The sequence below is a fragment of the Clupea harengus genome, chromosome 19 (genome assembly GCF_900700415.2).
Source record: "Clupea harengus chromosome 19, Ch_v2.0.2, whole genome shotgun sequence".
Taxonomy (NCBI): Eukaryota; Metazoa; Chordata; class Actinopteri; order Clupeiformes; family Clupeidae; genus Clupea; species Clupea harengus.
In genome coordinates, this window is record NC_045170.1 from 13,904,987 (window position 1) to 13,925,894 (window position 20,908).

Sequence of the window (20,908 nt, forward strand, 5' to 3'; positions counted from 1 at the left end):
TCTCACTCTCCTCCTCTCCTTCTCTCCCTCCCTCCCTCACTCACTCACTCTGCAGCCTAATCTGTAAGGGACTTAAAGGGACCTTATCTCCAGGCTCTCCTGCTTCATTTCATGCTTGATTTACTTTAATTTGTCTGATAGGGCACAAGGATTTGGAGACGACCCATCTTTGGCTTGGGTGAAGGAGGAGGAGAGAGAGAGAGAAAAAATACACACACACACATACAGACACTCACACACACACATACACACTCTCTGATATTTCTCTGGCACATTGTCGCGGGTTTTTGACTTCTCTCCCCTTTTTGCTGTCATGATTTCCTGGAGAGGAGCATCTCTCTCTCTCCCTCTCTCTCTATCTCTCTTGTTCTCTCTCTCCCTCTCTCTTGTGCTCTCTCGTTCTGTCTCACTCTGGCGTGGCAGGCCGCTTGAGCGCATCTGGAGTCAAGCCACCGCAGAAGAAAGAGGTTGCTGGGGTGCGGAGCGATTGCGCCCGGTGATGTCGATGGCAGCGGCGGCGGTGCTCAGGTGTCAGCGGCGCTGTGCCGGCGCTGTGCCGGCGCTGTGCCGGCGCTGTGCCGCTGTGCCGCGAGGCTGCCTAGGGATCATAACAAACGTCCTCAGACGGGCTGGGAACTCGGCAGCCATGCGGCTGCTCATCTGGTGCCGCTGGACCGAAACTGTCTGAAGACACTGACAGCCAGCCGGTCAGCATCCCAGCGACCCCCACACCCCCCCCCCCAAAAAACTTCCAATCACCCCTGCCCAAAAGCTCACAGGCAGGTCACAATTTCTATTCATGTCCAGACTAGATTGATTGGATTCTCATGGTACAACCATATGGAATCATTTAATAACCACAAATCAGTTCTACCAGCCTGGCACTATTCTTGAAGTATTAAACACAATGGCAAAACTATTATACTACACTAGCAATACTACTTTCAACCAAATTTAGATGGGAGCTGCTGATTCCAAACCCTTTGTGCAAGAATCTGTTTTTTTTTTCAGAGCAATCAAAGGCCCACATATTCATCAGCTCACAAGGCAGCCAGGACCCTCTGACTGAGAAGCAGGGCACAGAAGCCTCTCTCCATCCTCTGTTCCAGGTTAACACGATTGAAGCCCCAAAGCTCTTTTCCCCCCACCAGAAATAAAAAAAAGAATGATAGAATATATTCAGCGCTCCCCTGTGTGTGTGTGTGCCAAGGAGCACAGCGGATGTGGGGCTTTGGTTGTGACAGGAGTGGTATTCAGAGGCGCACACCAGAGCCTGCCCCTCAGCCCCACATGCACAGCTAACCCCAACATTGACATTCCCCTCACTGGCTGAGGATTTACTGGAGAAAGAGGGACAGGAGGTGATTGTGTATATTATGTGTGCATATTGTGTGTGTGTGTGTGTGTGTGTGTGTGCTTTTGTGTGTATGTGTGTGTGTGTGTGTGTGTGTGTGTGTGTGTGTGTGTGTGTGCGCGTGTGTGTGTGTGTGTGTTTATGCATGTATGTGCTTGAATATGCATGCACATGATTATGTGTCTCTGCATCTGTGCGTGTGTGTGTGTGTGCGCGCGTGTGTGTGCGTGTGTGTGTGAATGCACATGTTTGCATGTGTGGGTATGCTCATGGTTCATGTGTGTGTAGATGTGTATTTGTGTGTGTGTTTGTGTATTTCTGTGTATGCATATGTGAGTGTGTGTAAGTGTGCGTGTGTGTGTGTGTGTGTGTGTGTGTGTGTGTGTGTGTGTGTGTGTGTGTGTGTGTGTGTGTGTGTGTGTGCGCGGTTTGCGTGCGTGTGTGCGCGCCACTGATAAACGGAGTGATGATCCAGCAACACGTCTTTATCCAGGCTCCCCTTTAATTACCGCTGACTTGTTTGTTGAAAAGATGATTAATATGCCAGCGGAAACGGCCTAATTGAATACCTCAACAACCCGCACAATCAGGGAGGAACATGCTGTTTTGTTTTGTGAAGATTAGCCCTTTTATCAATGTCATTATTATTAATATTATTATTATTATGTGGTATTTTAATTCGACTGACAGGCAAACCCTACCCCCCCTGCCCCCATTATATACCCCACCCCCACCCCACCCTCTCCACTCAATTAAAATGAAATGGAAATATATAAATATAAAACTACAGCGTGTGACAGGGCCGGTATACTTCACTCGACTCTGATTACAAACAGAGGTCAAGAGGGGCGCACAAGGTGCTTGAGAAGGACACAACCAAGTCAAAGACTGCGATTCCACGCGAGCCAGACTCATAGCACACAGAGTGTGTGTGTGTCTACGAGGGTGCAGAAACACCACTAACGGTGGCAGAATAAAGGAGTATTAAACCTCAAACGGTGTGGTGCCCGACCTCGGTATAAATGTCAGAGGCCTCCTGAGACGTTTCTGGTGGCAGTATCTATAGGCTCCTACATTTCCAATCGGATCATCGCAGCAGCCGAGAGGGGCCCGGACGGTGCCGGCGCACCGGTTTTACATGCGCTTTGCCGGGCTCGGGGTACCCCCTGTGAACAGGCTTTCAGGGGGCTCAATCAGCGTGGCTTTGATGTCGTCGGGAGCTGTAATGATTTCGCATTGTTCCAGGGATTTTTCTAATCCACCGCACTTCCATTGAAATCCCTTTGCTCCCCTACTCACTCTTGTCCCATCCCTCCCTCTCTCCTTCTCTTTCTTTCGCTCACACGCTTCCATCTTTTTTTTTTCTTCTTCCATGCATCGACCCCATCTGCATCTGTCCTCTCGTTCTCTCATCCCTTTCTCATCTATCAATCCTCTGCTCTTCATCTCTCCATCATCTTCACTCTCACTCTCGCTCTGCCCCCTTCTCTGACACATCCAATTTCAGATCTTGGCATTCATCAAAAGGGAAGAGGCCCCATGGAGGACCGACGGCTCAACACGGCTCAACTTTAAAGGCCTCCTGACTGCATTACGCACATGTGCATTGTCTGATTTTTTTTGCTATTACATGTCAACTACTAATTACAATCACTGCTTTTCACTCTCAATGCGCAACCTCAACTCCCCCCTCTATGGACACACACACACGCACGCAGAGACACACGTACACACACTTTCACACACAGCGCTGAGTATAATGGGAAGCTATGGGCTCTTAGATTACTGAATATAAAAAAAAAATTATAATTTCAGCAGAATCAGATAGTAGAGCACTGAAGCTCATTATTGTAAGAATGAGTGTGTATCTCTGTTCATCATGTTTAGCTGGAGGACAGGGGGAGAGGGCTGAGGTGGGGGGGTGCAAATCTCCCCCAACACCCCATCTGGAGAAGCATGAATATCAGCCCTGCAATTATATCACAGCACCCCTCCGCCCCTGCCACACAAAGACTACAAATAGCCATGATGAGATAGGAGAGATATCCCATCATTTCTCCATGTTCTCTCACTCCTTTCTTTGCAGGGATGGTAGTGAGATCATTTCTGGCGATAGAATTAGCTAGCGAGAGAAAAGAAAACAGAGAGAGAGAGATGAAAAAAGAGAGACAGAAACAGAGAAATCTCTACATGGTCTGATGACTGTTGAGTAGGGTGTCGAGATTCCTCTGTGTGAAAAACGGGACAGTCCCGGGAAAAACGGGACGTTTGGCCTACTGTTGATTTACTGGAAGAAGATTAATGTGTCTGTCTAGTCGGGCGCCTCAGAATGCTGACAGCAATATTTCCATGTGCGTCTCGGTGCAGAGTGACACGATCGTTTCTTATTTTCAATGTACCTTTAAATCAGCACCAAGTGAATATACACCAAACAGGTAAATAGGACAGAAATGCTGGCGATGTATCTGGCTAGCATCATGTAGAAATTTCTCTGATTCAGCTTCTCATAAAATGATGAAATTAAAAGCACTGTAAATAAAAAAAATTTAAATTTATGTAACTAATTCAATCTCTGGAGCTTCAAGGCATTAGCTGTGTTGCTAACCTGGTGGCCTCACTAAGCATACGTTCTTTACAGGGGTGAAACTAAGGTATGGCAGGCATGGCACATGCCCTTGGCGCCACATGAATGGGGGTACCACAGTTTCTATTAGTCAGACAAGCCATCCTTGAAAAGTGAAAAAAAAACTGAATTTTCTCCAAATGTATTTCCTTAACACACTTGGACTAAAACGACTAAGGTCGTATTCTTGAGAGCAAAGAATCCATGTTTGTAATTTCAGTTATTACTTGGCCATGGGCGTCGTTAGACCTGGGCGTCCGGGGCTCCTGCCCCAAATGTTTTATGAATAGCCCCCGAACATTTTTATAAAAGAATAAAAAGAAATAGCCCCAGATCTGTTCATCTGTCATTCCGATCAGGCATTAAAGCCCTCAAAAATAATATGATATTGTTGATCAAAAACGCAAGTACGTTTTGGTTCATCAGTGGGTCATTCAAGCAGCAGATCTACTTCACACTACTTGACGCGTGCATTTTGTGTGAGCACAAGAGAGATCTCCACACAGTACTCTCTAAACCTCGGTCTACCAGACAAAAGCCGACATTCTTCTCTGATATTCAAACAGTATGATGTTCACACGAAATATGACTTCTACCGATAAAAAAACCTTAAATGTTTTCTATGGGTAACCTATGGTAATGTCCATGTCAGTGTGACCTAGCATAGAAGTGTTTCCAAGTAGGCAAGCAGTGTGGTACAAAGGATGGGGTAATGTTCATGTGAGTCAGACAGACGACGGGCCCTGCATGCCATGGGCTGTCTTTAGGCTTACCGTTTCTGTCTCAAACTGTGTGAAAATGGTGCATTTAGTTGCCAGAATTTAACAATCTTTCACGGGGGAGAATGCCCCTGGACCTCCCTACAGGTCTGGGCTAAGCTCTGAATGTTTTCAACTCCTTGCGACGCCCCTGCCAACGATGCTCTTCCATAGGGAGTATGATCTCTGTGCATCCCGTGCTTGCCAGCGCTCGTTAGCACTTGATGGTGATATTTGGGTCCTGTTTTTTTTTTTAGCTGATATTATGGTAAAGCTATCTAAAAGATGGGTGTCAGATGTTTGGACACGGGTGCAAGTTCAGTACTCTTCATAGGTGCTATTTTCTGGAGATATGTCTCTGGTCCTTTGTGTCTCCTTCTTTTGAACATTTAATTTATTTCACTCATGTTTATTCTGTGGGACCCATCTGCCAGAGCTCAAGTGCTATAATATGTTGTAGTGCAATGTAGCAATTACAGCATCGTGCAGTATATGAATACTGCATTCACAAGGGAGTATTGTGTTATTTATTTGCTTACTTGGTCCATCCCACTCTTGGGATCCAGTTTGGCTGATCCCAGCTGGCATGTCTTGGTCCTCCGAACCCTTCTGACCAGGCCTTGGGCTGCCATCCTCTGTAGCGGTTAGACAACAGGTTCAAAGTTCAGAGACACTAACTTAAATACAAACATTAACACATGGCACACACAAAAAATACTGTGACTGAATATACCCCCATATTAGAGTTTCTGACAGAACCGCACATTGTCTTGGATCAAAGGTTTAGCACCAGCGTTTGACAAAGTCTAAGCTGCCGGACATACCATATGCCTTGCACTGCAACACACATCTTTCTTTTGTCCCCTTATATCTTTCTTTCAAGTGACTAGAATTACTTCTGGGATTTTTACTCAAGCCTGAGGTTTGCTCAGACGGGAATAAAAGAATAAGAAAAGCCCCGGAATGAAAAAAAAAGACGAGAATGGAAAAGTGGAGGAAACGTCCCAGGCCCCACCTTGATCACAGGCCTGGTGCGTACGTTAAGCCCTGTAACGAAACGCACTGGAAATGTTTAATTACGGAGCGGGGCCAGAAATGAAGCCACGAGATGATTCCTTAATTAAGCCGTGATTAAGGATTTTCTGCTGGCTGCCTTGACACCAGTGGCACAGCATTAGGGAGAAGAACTTTTTCCTCCAAGAAAAGAGACTGTTTTTTTCCACCCAGGCTCCCAATACCCTTGAGATACCTCCACAACTTTCCTCACATAAAAAAAGCACACACACATACTCGTGCACACATACACACACACACACACACACTTACGCATTCACATAAATCTTTGTAGTTCTCTCGAGGTATTTTAATTCAGTTTAAAAATAAAATGTAAAAAAAGTTGAGTAATTTAGGCAGCAATGTTAACCTATAACTCTGTATTATAATTGGGCAATAGTGATATATGCATAATTTAGAGCAAAGTATAAAATAACTGACAAATTTTACTCATTACTGTTTTGGCTTTGTTTAAGGAAAATGGCAGATGGAGAGAATTTGAGCTCCTCACCATACTGTCAAACAAAAGGTAAGAATTGTGGGTTTTATGAAATTTTGACATAGACCAGAAAGACACAATTAAGTGAAATTAAATATTCACAACATGATGCCTACCCCAAGGGAGGTTTTGGTGTGGGTGACGGAATTCTTTATTGAATCAACCTGACAGAAGAATGTCAATGCTTTCAAAATGCAACAATGTGATTGGCCAGTCTATCAATACATGCCTGATGAATATTCATACTACTGCAAAGATAATTACTTCACTGTCAAAATTCATTTTAAGAAATGCAGCATGAGGTGGCTTGCATGAAACATATATAAATAAATATACATATGTATTTAAACCAGAGGTGGAGAGTAACTTTAATCTCATTGACGGCGCAAATGAATTTTCCGACACGTTGTGCCTTTATTTCTTTTCAAGTAGAACAAAAGAGAGAATTACGTGCCGCACGGCCAATTAAAAAAAAAAGGATTTCTCTTTTGAAGATTCTTCCCTGGAAGGCAATGCAGGTAGTTTATGTGGCAGCGTACAGCCGGGAAACTTTCTGAACGCTGGGGTAACGTCAAAATACAAAGGCATTTCAAAGGGAAGATTCATCATTTACAAAATAAAAACGCCTACCATTCAGACCACGACAAAAATTCAAACTGCACCCCCCCGGAGGCTGTCAAATCCAGGTCTAGATGACTGTTTCACAACCCCCCCCCCCCACACACACACACTCCAGCCTTGCAGCGCTAATAGGAATTGTGATCGTAAAGGTGTGGCCACAACTGGGGTATGTAATTGCGTTTAAGTTCAAAGAGTCGATGGTATTTGCTTTGAGTGTTTGATAGCTTACGCCTCCAGCAGCTCCACTTTACTGTGTTGTTATTTACTATGACCAATAACCTTAGTAGAAATGTATAGGCATCCAGCCCCCCTGCCTCCACCTGTATCCTTCTGCATTTAAAATCTCGCCCTAGTTGTAGTTAAATTGAATTCTACAAAGGAGAAAATAAATTCCTTCCAGCGGAAATAAAACATAGGGGGGGGCTTGAAGGAACGAGGGGGGCAGGGTGAGTGTGGGTGTGTGTTGGAACCCATCTTAACCATGAAAAGTGCCTCGCATCACCGGAAGCTTGCAAGTAATGCTCCGTTCCCGTCTCCCGACTCTGAAACTTCCTCAAAAGACAAGGCCCTCTAATTACACTTATACACTCCTTATTTTCTCCGACTACCTTCTAGCTGAGACAGTACGAGCAGAATGGTGATCATTTGAATGTTGATAAATCTGCACAACAATGAAATTGTTTTTTTTTCCAACTTTCTTCAGATCACCCACTTTTACCACAATTTCATAAAAACTAATTTCTCCTTTCTCCTCTACCCATGTGACTGACATCCATAAGGTCCAAAGTGATACAAGTGTCTTGGTTAGAATGATAACATAAAAACTGAACCCCCATAACTATACAGTATCTGATGAGGAATCTCTGAACATATGAACATGTTTCCCAGATATTGATGTGTCACCCACCGTGGCTGCTGGACTGCTCCTGGTCTCTCACGGAGAGGTTCTCTGGGTCTGTGCCTTCAGAAAGACTTCCCTCCTCAGACGGGTCTCCATTGGTCAGGCTGTCCCTGGCCCCCGACACACCCTCGATCTGGTCTTCTTCCAGGCCATTCTCCAACCCCCCTGCGACGAGAAGAAGTGGACCCAGCAGAGGAGCCCGTTAGGTTTTACCCACAAAACCGCCTGAATCTAGAGTTCAATCTGGAGTTTCAGATTAGCAATTCACTGGCCAGTATGAGAAAACACTGACAATTCCAAACATTTTATTCCTGATTTTTATTCTCGTTCTGACTCAGTTCTGACTATACATAGTGAGGTCTCAAAACCTCCTCAGTTACAGTAAGGGATACCTATGACAGAAATGGCTTAAGGGTTCTACTGAGAATTGTTTTCTGAGATTCCTTGTAATAAAGGAGGAAATGCAAAGGAAATGTTAAGGAAGTTAACCGCTACTACGCTCTTGACTCAGAGCTGAATGAAGCACCAGCCATGTGTGTGTGAGAGAGAGAGCGTGTGAGAGAGAGAGAGAGAGAGAGAAAGAAAGATTTAGGGAGAAGGAGAGAGAGGGGGAAAGAGAGAAATAGTGTGAGAGAAGGAGAGAGAGCAGTATTGTGCAGATTTAACTACTACAAAGCAATTTCCTCCCCTTTGGAGACAGAAACAGGAACTGATCCAAGACCCCACGGTCACTTCTGCTCCGAGATAACTTGTTCACACAAGCAACAGCATTGAAGGTAGAAAGAACACACTTTTCATTAATTTGCCTTATCAGTCAGTACAATGTTGATTTTTCATTTACTTTGCCATGCCTTTGGGTAGTACACCCGTGCAATCACAAAGTTCATTTTTCTCTGTTTGATTAATTTCCATCCTCTGGAAAAAATGTGACTGCATTCTATCAGTGCGATGCCGTTTTTGCTCCCAGCCCTACCATATTCTTTGATATTAGCATATTTAATGCTTTTCTGCTTCCCTTCATCAGTGGCTACGCTTAAGCTTCTACCACCTGAATGGAATTAGCTTAGTTAGTCGTCTCACCTTTGATATTATGATGCAAATAAGGAGTCAAACCTGAGTTGTTTACTCAAGAATCTGACAATGGCAGACGGAAGGATGAGCTCTTTCAGTCTCGTGTTGAAGCCCTTTGAGAGGGTTTTGTTAGTTCTACTATTGGAAAATATCTCTCTCTCTCTCTCTCATTATCCCTCTCTCTCTCTCTCTCTCTCTCTCTCTCCCTCTCTCTCTCCCTCTGTCTCTCTCCACTGCTTGATCCAATAATGTCAGCAAGACAATGTCTGTGCAAACATGCATGTAAGAAAGCACATTTGTGTGTGCCTCTGTGAGTGTGCAATGCATGTGATTGGTTCTCTGTGACAGTGTTCAAACTGGTAAATATCCTCTGATCTTGCTAATCGGGTCTGTGTACTGTCCAAAATTGCTAGGTGAAACAGGCTGAATGTGCCTGTGTGTGTGTGCACATGTGTGTGTGATGGCACGCTGCCACAGATCCTCTGATCTTGGTGTGAGTGCTCACATGTGTGCGTGTGGTGTTTTCTGTGTCCCCATACTATGGTCCCGTGCATCATTAGGAGTGTATGAGAATGTGAACATGTGTCCATGCACATTCTTAGAGATCCTCTGATCTTGTGTGTGTCTATGTGTGTGAGAGAGAGAGAAAGTGTGTGTGTGTGTGTGTCCACACACGCTTCTTAAGATCCTCTGATCTCAGTGAGGGACTCCCTTTCTTTTTGTTCGGCTCATGAATCGCTCTTTTGTGGGAGGTCAGCTCCGGCTGCGCCCGTGAACAGAGCTGGAGAATGGATCAGTGACAGCCTCGGCAGAACCCCGCAGAGACGGCCCTTTGAACCGGGTCACACTTGCGCCGCCTCAACCCCTTCCAACAAAACCCATGTGCCGGGCACCTCCTTGGCTTGAGACCCAGACACCAGACCTCTGCCTGACAAATGTCCTTCAGACCGAGTGTGTGTGTGTGCATGTGTGTGTGTGTGTGTGAGTGAGAGAATCGCACTGGCCTCGATACATACACCTCTAAAACAGCCTAACAGCTGGGTTACTGAACACACACAGTGCCACACACATACGGGGGGGGGGGGGGGGGGGGAGAAAAGGAAAAACACAAACAAAACAACAAGGCAAACTTGACAGTTAAGAGGAGGTGTGCTGTGCCGTGAGTTAAACTGATATGAAAATGATCATGAAGGGGAATAATGAATTACAGTGTGAACTAAAACTCAGAGCTAAATGAATTGATTTGTGACACCTCACTCCAGGTAGGCTTCATAACTCAGCCCCGCTCACATCCATGCTGTATACCCTTATCACAGCGAAAGGGAGAAAAAGAGAGAGAGAGAGGGGGGGGGGGGAGAGGAGAGCGACAAAAGAAGAAGAGAAATGGGCAGAACAGAAAAAAGGGGGGGGAAAAATGAATGCATGACATAAAATATGCAATAAAATATGCAGGCATGATCCGAGCGACTGCTAATTTCATGGTTGGATTTGCTGCTCGGCTGCGATGTAGGAGGCGTGTGTTTGCATGGCGATAGCGCCGCAGCGCACTATCAGCGGGTGCCACGGTAACATGTGCGGACCCCCGTATCAGAGCGCGGGCCCCTCTCCAGGTCCACCCTAATTAGAGGTGAAGTAATTGAATCTGACAGGAGCGGAGCACCATGAAAATCGCGGCCCCCTCTGTCCCAGCTCTGGGCCACTTTCAGCGGTGGCCCCGGCCAACCAGCGCCTAATCTGGCCATCCTGCTCCTCGGTGCTCCAGAGAACAAGGCAACACAGACACACAGCAGTCAGCAGCACCTGCCACCAGCACAGCAGCCGAGCGAGAGAGGGAGAGAGGGAGAGAGCGAGAGAGAGAGAGAGAGAGAGAGAGAGAGAGAGAGAGAGAGAGAGAGAGAGAGAGAGAGAGAGAGAGAGAGAGAGAGAGAGAGAGAGAGAGGGAGAGGGAGAGGGAGAGGGAGAGGGAGAGGGAGAGAGGAGGAGGGAGGAAAGAAGTGATAGAAAAAGAGATGATGGAGAGTAAAAGTGCTTTGGGATTGGGAGGTTGCTCTCCCAAATTATGGGGAGGTTAGTCACACACACACACACACAAACACACAGACACACACACACACACACGCACACACAAACACCCCGACCACAGCCGCATGTTCACACACTCGGGAGCAGATTTTCGAGTTGGCCCTGCACAGTGACGCATCCTTGAGAACACCAGCGTATCCCTGTGACAGCTGCTGTGCCACTGATTCCAGTCACACTAATTGCGGGGAGCAGCAGGCTACCAACATGGCCATGCTGATGGAACCAAGCGTCTGGGTTAGTCTGTCTCTGGACCCTTCCCTCGTTTAGAAAGCTTTACCCCAACTGGTGAACATGTCACAGGTCAGTATGATTGAATAGGAGGTATTTTTTTGTGCGTGGCACTACCCATGCCAAAACCGTGGGTTCAATTCCCATGGTGCACGTTAGTAGAATGTATGCAAATATATGCACTGTCAGTCGCGCTGGATAAAGGCATCAGTTCTATATGCATTTATTAGGATTAGTGCATCGGTTTCCCTATATGTGATGTGATTTTTATGAACTTACACATAACTGCGACCCCTTTCTCAAAAGTAGCGAGTCTAACATTTACTCATTACCTATGCGGGGTGTTAATTTTCTTGACTACATTTGTTCTGTTTTTTTTGTACACTCAATATGTCGGTTTCTTTATGTGGGTAGGCTAAAATTGTTTCACTCTAAATAAATGTTTTTGTCACAACACTCCAAAAAAGCTATGAACGCCCTTCCATATTTTCTGTCGTTGTTTAACAAATGATTCCCGAGTGTTACTTGAGTGTCTTGTTCGTTACTCTTCAAAACTGTATTCTCTCATAATGATCTTAACAAGCACTTCTGCCGATACCATCTCAGCTCCATGCTCTTCCCCTAACAGCTGTGAAAAGCCTAATGATCAATTACAATGAAAAATCTGCTTGATTTCCACCCATTTTCAATTAACACACCGCATACAACAGAGGTTCATTACCATCCGAAGTTGCTCATGGGCATATTTTCTTTACATAATAGACAGAAGGACATTGATTTGCCGCATTACAGATCTTAGGTTTCCACTGAAAGGAAAAATTCGGAACTCTCCCTTGACCATATTGCGAGCATCCTTCTGTGAGCGAAAGCAAATTTTCACACGTAATGTGCGTGGTTAGCTTTGCTCTGCCAAAAACAATCACACGCTTAAGTAATTTCCATATGTTAGCACTTGGTGAACAGGCGTCAGGAGGTAAGACACCTAAACAGATAAATATATTCTCGTTGTCAGTGTAGTGAAAGTTTAATCTTTTCCGGTGCAGCACATTCTCTTAGGATGTCTTCCACAGTCACACGACACGGGCTTGTCTAAATTAATTTGCTCTCCGTCTAAAACAACATCATTATCGTGTCCGTTGCATCCGGAAAGATGACAACAGTCTTGTTCACACCTGTCTCCAGGTGGAGGAATTGACTCCTTGTTAGAATCAGTGAAGCAATTACCAAACGAGGTTGAGGACCAGGTTTGAGAGAAGTAATGCATCTACAGTACTGCGTTAAACACAGTTCTCTAAAATTTGCTGTTTGTTACATATCTATTATAATATGCTGTTATATAACATCAATTGATGAGTCCATAAAGGCTGTGATGTATTTGTAAACACTCCATATGTGTGTGTGTGTGCGTATGTGTTTGTGAAAGAGAGACCAGGAGTGTGTGCCATTTTGACCAAGAGCCACATGCTTTTGAGCTGGGGACACGTTTCGTTCTGTCTGTGATAGGGAGAGGGACAGAGAGGAGGATGAGCCAGGCCAGACAGAACACTAGAGACACAGCAGGAGAGAGAGAGAGGGAGAGAGAGAGAGAGAGAGAGAGGGAGAGAGGGAGAGAGGGAGAGAGAGGGGCACAAATAGCGAGAGTGAAAGGCATACCTTCCTCCATAAATCTGTCTCACATCAAACGCACAGCTGTGGCACCTTGGCACTGCATAAGGGCATCCAGTCCGCAGCGCTGTGCCATCCCGCCATTGTCTGCCCAATTGACTCAGTGGCGTGACGCCTCTCGCCCAGCTGCGCGCGGCTCCCGATACGGACACGGCCAAAGCCCAATCTGGAGGCCAGAATCACCTGAGGGGGTTTATTCTCTTTCCCCTCCTTTATTCTTCCTCCCCTCTCTCTCGCTCTCTCTTTCTCGTTCTCTTCTTTCATTTTTCATCCCCCCAGCCTGCTTGTTATAGAGGCATCAGTGTACCTGATATGGCCTCCCCAGAGAGTCTTTTTAAGTTTACATCCGAAACGACTCCATGGTGATTGGGTCTCTGAAGGACCTGCACTTGTTATGTGTAAGTGTATGTGCTTGAGAGTATGCACAGATGTATGCATATGCATGTATTTATGTGCATCTGTGGTGATCGTGAGTGTGTGTGTTTGCCTGTGTTTGTGTGTGTGTGTGTGTGTGTGTGTGTGTGTGTGTGTGTGTGTGTGTGTGTGTGTGTGTGTGTGTGCATGTGTGTGTGCAATGTTGTCAAAAAGCCTAAGACACTCATTGCAGTGTCTAGATTGAGACAGCAACACAAAACATCCTCTTTCCAGCAATTGTTATTTAGAAAAATGATAATATCGAACATAGACAAAAAGATTATGATTTATTAAAGCCACCAGATCTACACAAGAATTATTTTGGCTTTGTTGTTTAACTCCTTCGAACATTAACAAAACCTCCGAACAGCACCATGGAAATAAGCCCTTCTGACACACACTTCTGACGCTTCACTTAAATAATTCCTCAACAAAACCAAATCATCTCCCCGACTCAGAAGTCAGAGACAACTTCTCCCTCACGTCACGTCTTAGCGGAGAGATGGCACGATCGAGATTAGTCTGTTTGTTTGCGTCGAGCCGTGTACAAAAATGTCGGAGAGAGGGAGACGCCACACAGTCCCCATCAGCTCCCCTAAAACATTACCATAATCCCCGCCAGTGTGCACCCATGTGCATGGCCCTTCCCCATGGCCGCTATTGTTTACCCCCATCTTTAAATAAGATTAGGGAGAGTGATTACACAGCACCAAGACATGAATGGGGTTAAAATCCTGGCACATAATGCTTGTCTTTCACTCCGGCCCTGCCTGTTTAACTACCAGTGATGCATCGGGACAATACTTCTTATTCCATTTCGTTTTTTTTCTCTCTTTCTCACAGGGCTTTGCATTAGAATGGCAGCCATGTCACGGGGCCTGTTAGAAGCAAGGTGGAGGGGAAAAAGGTCATTTGACCCCGTGATGTCCTTGACTCATAGGAGGAGAGCCAGACTTTGAAGGCGGTGATTATCTGTGTGTGTGTGTTACGGGGGGGGGGATACTCTTGATTCCCACCTGATTGGCGCGTCAGCTCACACTGCTACACATCAATCAATCAGTCGGTGCACCTGATCAAGATCTCTCTTTCTCCCTCTCTCTCTTTCTCCCTCTCCCCTCTCCTCTCTCTCTCTCTCTCTCTCTCTCTCCCTGACTCGTTGCTTCTGATTTCTCATTCCTCGTCTTACCTTCACCCCCACGGTGTTTTCAAGAACTAACAAAGTCTGCTGTTGACTCATCTCCAAAAAACATCCCCAGCTAAATCAATGACAATTTAACACAATGTACAGACAGAGAGCAGCAAAGCTGTGTGCATATGACCCCTTAAATAGAGAAAGAAACAGAATGCCACCAACCGATGCCTTCATCTTCAGAGCCATAGAGGTAATTATAAGCCTGACAGTCAGCGGTGGTATCATCAGCTTTGCAGCTTTAAAGCCAACAGCGATTCTTATTAAAGTCTTAAGAGTACTTTTGCGCGAGATGTTTGCAAGAAACTTAAGTTATCGCCCTTGAACACCCACCCCTCTCCCCCCAAACTAAGACTTCTGCCATTAGTGATTTTCCAGTGTACACTCTGGTCCATAGCTGTGTATATCGGGAGAAGTCCGGTGTACAAATTAAAGTGAAAAGCCTTTGCTTTAATCCAGCACTGAGCTCTGCCTCCTGTCACCTCTTGCCTGATACACATACATACATACATACATACATACATACATACACACACACACACACGCATACACACACACAAACATGAATGCACACACACACAAACACACACACAGCTTATAGCTTCTTAGATAAATGTTTTCATGTTTCTGTGCTGTCACTGAAGTTCAGCGGCATTAGCTATTCAACTGTTTGTTTAAAAAATTCCAATGCTCAACAGTGTCAATGTCAGAGGGTATATGTTAACACTTCTTATTTGCCTGTTTGACCTCTTAATCTCAACACCACAGACGTGCTCACAATGACAAAATAAATGACGTATGACAGGTCTCTCATCACTTAAGGTTAAGTTCAACCCCCATCTTAGTCTCACACTTGACTTCGCTTGCGCTTAAGGTTCACTTTCTTTTTTAAATGTAATTGCAAAATGCACATGTTGCATGAACTCAAGTTTGAATTATCATGCGCACACTGACAGCGTCACACACTCTATTAAAGACTTAGTCTCTGTTGACACTTTGCCTTGCCCGCCGTAACGAAATGTATCTGGAACACATCAGGGCCGAGGAAGAGAAAAAAAGAAAAAAATTCCCTAGTGCACCCCAGGGCATTTGGTCAATGGTGTCTGGATAAGAATATATGCACACCAGGCATGCTTCAAACACACTGGAAGGGAAACTTGCAGGCAAACACTTGATGAATATTTCAAAGTCAGCCAGGGGAAGCCATAATGTGCCTTTTTCTCTAGTCCGTGGACGAGATGGGAGCGAATTTGATCAACCTCTGCCAGGCGCTTTCAGGCATTTATCTCTCAACAGGGAGAGGGAACTCCATAATCCCTTCAACACTGACAGAGCCCAGACCGTACATTTAAGATACATAATCTCTTTAGGTGGGGGGACCAAATCAATTCCCTGTCCATGGACCCTTTCATGGGATGAGTTAATTCAAAGTTTCCCCCTCTCTCTCCTCAGAATACAAAAAAAAACCCTACCAGAAGTTACCCGATAATTCAAATTCAAATTTCAGTGGGGGAGAGAAAAAAAAAGCTAGCCTACATTGCAGTCAGGCCTTGGACAAGCTTGGGATAATAATAGACATCAGAGAAGGTAGTTTAAAGACCGATTCAGTGCCTCCCACAAGCCATGCACTACAGCAGTTCAACACTCAACACTGTCTGTCTGTCTGTCTGTCTGTCTGTCTGTCTGGAAGAGCACAATAACTGAAAACACATCTATCGTGTTCACCTGGAGGGAACATGGCTTTAAAGGTCATAATGATTGAGCAATTAATGCATTGCTGCCCCACAACAATAGATGCAAATAAATATGCACACAGAAGTACCTTGAGCCTTAGCTTCAATGTGAAACGTAATTGGAAACACAATTCTTTTGTTTTGTTTCACAATCCAATCAGATTGTGTGCATTCACATCCCATTGTCAGATAATAAAAACACTAAATCTAATTTATTGAAATGTGATTGGCTCTTCAAAAGAGGCACGCGATCCTGGCCCGCGATAAGGAGAGATTGATCTACATCACAATTCTGGGGCTTCGGGGTTCAATAAAGGTTGAGTCACACTAAAGGTTTGTTGTTACCTGGGGCTTGCTGGACATTAGTGATAGCGCATCAAGCAACACTGCAACACCAGTGATTAAAGTCAGTCAAATAAACATCTTGCTTATCTCACCTCTGCATTGATTCTATCACATGGACAAGACTGACCACTTCCTAAGGAGGATGGTGGTCATGTTGGTGTTGTTTGTGAGGCATCACTATAAAACTGGAGTAGGACATTCGAGGGAATGACTGATTCTTTCAAACTCTTCAAAAAATGTGTATCATATGAATTATTTATTATCCAGTAAACGAGGTGGGTTTTCATGGCCGTATATAACATGAAAATGTAAAGACTGTGATTTTAAGTAGAAGCTCACAATCATTAGTATCCTTAGTCATTCCTCACAGTCACTCGCACAGATACAGAGAAACCGAAAAAGACAGAGAATCAAAGGGGCCAGATGCCATTAGAAGACAAAACACAACATTTGTTACTCCAGTCTATTTTCTCACAGTGTGATTAGACATGAAGCATCTTTGCTCTCTTTTTTTCTCTATGCTCTGACAAAAGATTAAAAAAGGGGGAAAATGAGAAGGGGGAAAAGAGTGCATACACAAACAAGAGAGAGAGAGAGAGAGAGAGAGAGAGAGATATATATGGAGATGGAGAGGGAGAGGGAGAGAGGGAGAGAGAGATATATATGGAGATGGAGAGGGAGAGGGAGAGAGGGAGAGAGAGGGAGAGAGAGAAATCAAAATCAACACCTTTCATTAATCTTAGGCAACACTAATCATCCCCCCCCCCACACACACACACACACACACACACACACCACACACACACACACACACACACACATACACACATACACACACATATACATACACACACATATACATACACACACATACACACACACACACACACACACCTCCCTCCTCGTTAAACAAAGGAAGGAGGCAATCAGCACCCTGCACCTCATCCTGTCAAATGGGGATGATGACTGCTGCTGTGGCAAAGCAGAGAAAAAAACACACAGGAGGCATTGCCTAAGCATCCTTCTCCTCTCTGCCTTCTGTGCAATGATAGCCATCAGGAGGAGCCCCACAATAGACCCTGACACCATCTTGCCTTTGAAGCACCTTGAATACTTCACAATGTGGGAGAGTGAGCGTGAGAGAGAGAGTGAGTGTGTGTCTCTGTGTGACTGTGGATGTGTGTGTGTGAGAAAGAGAAGGGGGAGAAAAACAGAAAAAGAGAAGGCTATGTATACACCACGCATATCGATGGCTTCTGTTTCTCTTTTTCTTTCCCGAATCGTGGTTCCTCTCTGCGGCCCAATGAGCTTCAGCTCTTCATATCTAATTAGCGGCGAACAGATGCTGCAGAGAAAGTTGGCACACAATAACCCCTCTTCATATTGCATTGATCTGTGAAGATAGCAGGCAATCTGAGCGAAGCCTCGCTCTGACAGTTGGCAGATGAAGTTAATCAAAACGGATTGAAAAAAAAAGAATAAAAGAGAGGCAACAAATCTGACATCCTTGATAGGGTATAATAACAAAAAATTATCATATTTTGACGGCATCGTATTAGCGGCCCGACAACCAGCGTGACAGCCTCCAAATAAATTACCCGAGATTTCACAAACAAAAAAGGCAAATCGCCAATTCAAGACAGTGACTCCACAGCAGCCAAGTTCTGTGTTAGTCATTTTTTTTGTCACTGTTCTTTCAAAAAACGCTTCCTGCGCGTGTGAGATGGCGGCGGGAGGCTATCAATCGAGCATCATCGTGACAGTTCCATGACACAGTTGAACCTGTGGAGCCACCGTAATGAGCTTAGCTCGATTTCCCCAGAGATCCGGACTCCGGGCTTTGATGCGCCGGAGGAGCAGGTGTCATCTACATCTTCCACATGGATGATGGTGCCATTCGAAAAAGAAAAAAAAATGATTATTATAATCCTCTTCCAAACGCAGCGGTGGTCAGCCTCACCCAAACACATGCTGATTAACCACACCAGAGATGGACAGGTCAGACGACAAAAGAGAGCCGGTGACCTTAGAGTTAAAGAACCAACCCACACACACACCCCCCACACACACCCCATTCCCCTCTCAGCCACAGACACAGAAGCACACAGGCAAGCCTGGCCCGGAGCATCAGTGGCTATTTTTTGACTACCCCCCATCATAAATTTGGCCAACCTGCCATTGTTTGGCCACCAATCTGAGCATATTTATTGGCACTGCGGCCAGGGGGGGCGATAAGGGGCCGGGGAACAACAGCTGCTACCAGCCCTCGGTGGCGAGATGGGGCCGATATCATTGATATGTGCTCCCACACACAACCAGCCATCTCCTCCCAGCTTATCAGGCTACCAGATCAAACTCTTATTACAATAAAAGCCTACATGGAACTTTGGTTGGGTGGAAGAGGAGGAGGAGGGGGTGGGGGCGTGGAGGGTTGGGAAGCGAGAGAGAGAGAGAGGGAGGAGGAGGAGGGGGGGAGTGGAGACAGCAAAAAGATGACCCTAAAAATACTTTCTTTCTTATCTTTTTTCATGGGAAAAAAAACTGGATGGAGGAATCCAATGTGATGTTTCAATGGTGGTGGTGAGGAGGGGCTGGGATGGCGGCGGTTGGGTTGAGGGAGGTCGTTGAATGGAAGCGGGAATAAAATACATAATTTATCACCATATTATCGGAACATCCAGGCCGACTAATAAAGAGACTGCAGAGTGACTATTTTTTTGTCTTATCATTCCGTGGAGCTAAGGAAGGGGAACGGGTGGAGGGTGTGAGAGGGCTGGAGTTGGGATAGTGGAGTTGCTAGAGTGAGGGGAGGGTGTAGGGGAGAGAGAGAAAGAGAAAGAGAGAGAGAGAGAGAGAGAGAGAGAGAGAGAGATTATCAGGCTGCTGCAGACTGCCAGGCTGGAATTCTAATGGTAATAATCGGGTGTCTGATGGTGTATCTTCCCCACGCTTATCTCCCCCATTATCACCTCTTATCGCCTCAGTCATCGGGGCAAATTAATGGAGCTCTTTCAGCATTCGCACTTTATCTCTACAACAGAGGGCACCCCAGAGAATGGAATAGGCAAAATATGAAAATACTCTGTGAATCGCATGGGGTTCAGATAACAGGGCAATGTGTTCAAGGGGGAACAAAAAAAGGGGAAAAAAAGAAGTACCTCACCCCATAACAACCTTTTGTCCTCTGCATTAGCTGCCCTACTGTGTGTGGGATTTATGCCTTATATGTTTTCTGACAAAACCAAATATTAGATATTTTAAACTGTTTAAATGAGTTTCGCTGCTATCTGACTGACATGGTTTTAAACAGTTCACGTCCGAAAAGAAAAATAAATGGGCAAAATAATGATTTTACTGTCATGATGTATAACACCCTGAATCATTTTAAAAAGACAATTAAGACTACGACAATTATGTAATCATACCTAGAGAAGAGGCTGGTGAAAGAGGACTGATAAATCAATGATCATTCAATAATGGATGTCTCTGTCTACCTCCCTTTCTGTGAGTGTGTCTGAGTGTGTCCAAGTGTTTTTGTACACACGTGTGTATTATTTTTCTAATGGTGCCAGTAAGTGTGTGACGTGTAGGTTTTGTTTACAATGCAGAGTGATATAAACATAGATATTAAACGTTGTGAAAAATAATATTAATAAATACATGACGATAGGAAACCTGCTCTGATGAAGAGCAATCCTAACGACAATTTTCAAAACGTATTATACTCGTCAAACAATTGTCCAGTTATCTCCTACTCTGCAAGAGTTGATCAATCTCGCTGTTGCCTACATTTTCATATACACGTGTTCAAGGTTTCTTATAAACTAATTTTCAACAGCGAATACCCGCAAAATGCAACTTTACGTGCCTTGGCGATGACTGAACTTGGGGAAGCACGTTTGAAGTTTACCTTCATTTCTCTATCACTGCCATTTTATAAACGTTGTGACATGGTAAGTATAGGCTACACGTGCCTTTAAAATGGTCTAAACAATAATCATACTAACCGATTTCCAATACTCCTACAGTGAAGAAAACAATCCGAAACACTTACGTCTGAACTGCCTCGGGTTGCTCTGCTTCCTCCGGGACATTCCTGGATTGTGCGATTCAGTGGATCCTGCTATGACACTTTCTCAGGAATACCCTCTGATTCATCCAAACAGCGACAAATGTATTGCCTTGAGCTGGAACTGAAATGTGTAGAAAGCAGTTTGATCTGCAATGACAATAGATGTTTGTTTGTCTCACTCTGTCCTCGCAATATGTTACGAATCACTCGTCTTCTTCAGGGTTAAGCTTTACCGGACTGTGATCCGTGCGGACTGACTGTGGAGATGAGAGCGTGTCGCGCTTTTGTTGCAACACTAGG

General features: G+C 45.0%; 1 protein-coding gene across 1 annotated transcript in view; it reads right to left on the reverse strand.

Annotated features, from left to right (window-relative positions):
* The window catches only part of zfpm2b (zinc finger protein, FOG family member 2b), a 41,474-nt gene extending 20,566 nt beyond the window's left edge, over positions 1–20,908 (reverse strand). Inside the window, exons 1-3 of the mRNA XM_031586230.2 lie at positions 20,591–20,908; positions 7,816–7,974; positions 5,275–5,370 (exon numbers count right to left, since the gene is read on the reverse strand). Coding sequence (XP_031442090.1) covers positions 5,275–5,370; positions 7,816–7,974; positions 20,591–20,630 — 295 coding nt within the window. The 5' untranslated portion in view covers positions 20,631–20,908. The remainder of the gene's footprint in view (positions 1–5,274; positions 5,371–7,815; positions 7,975–20,590) is intronic.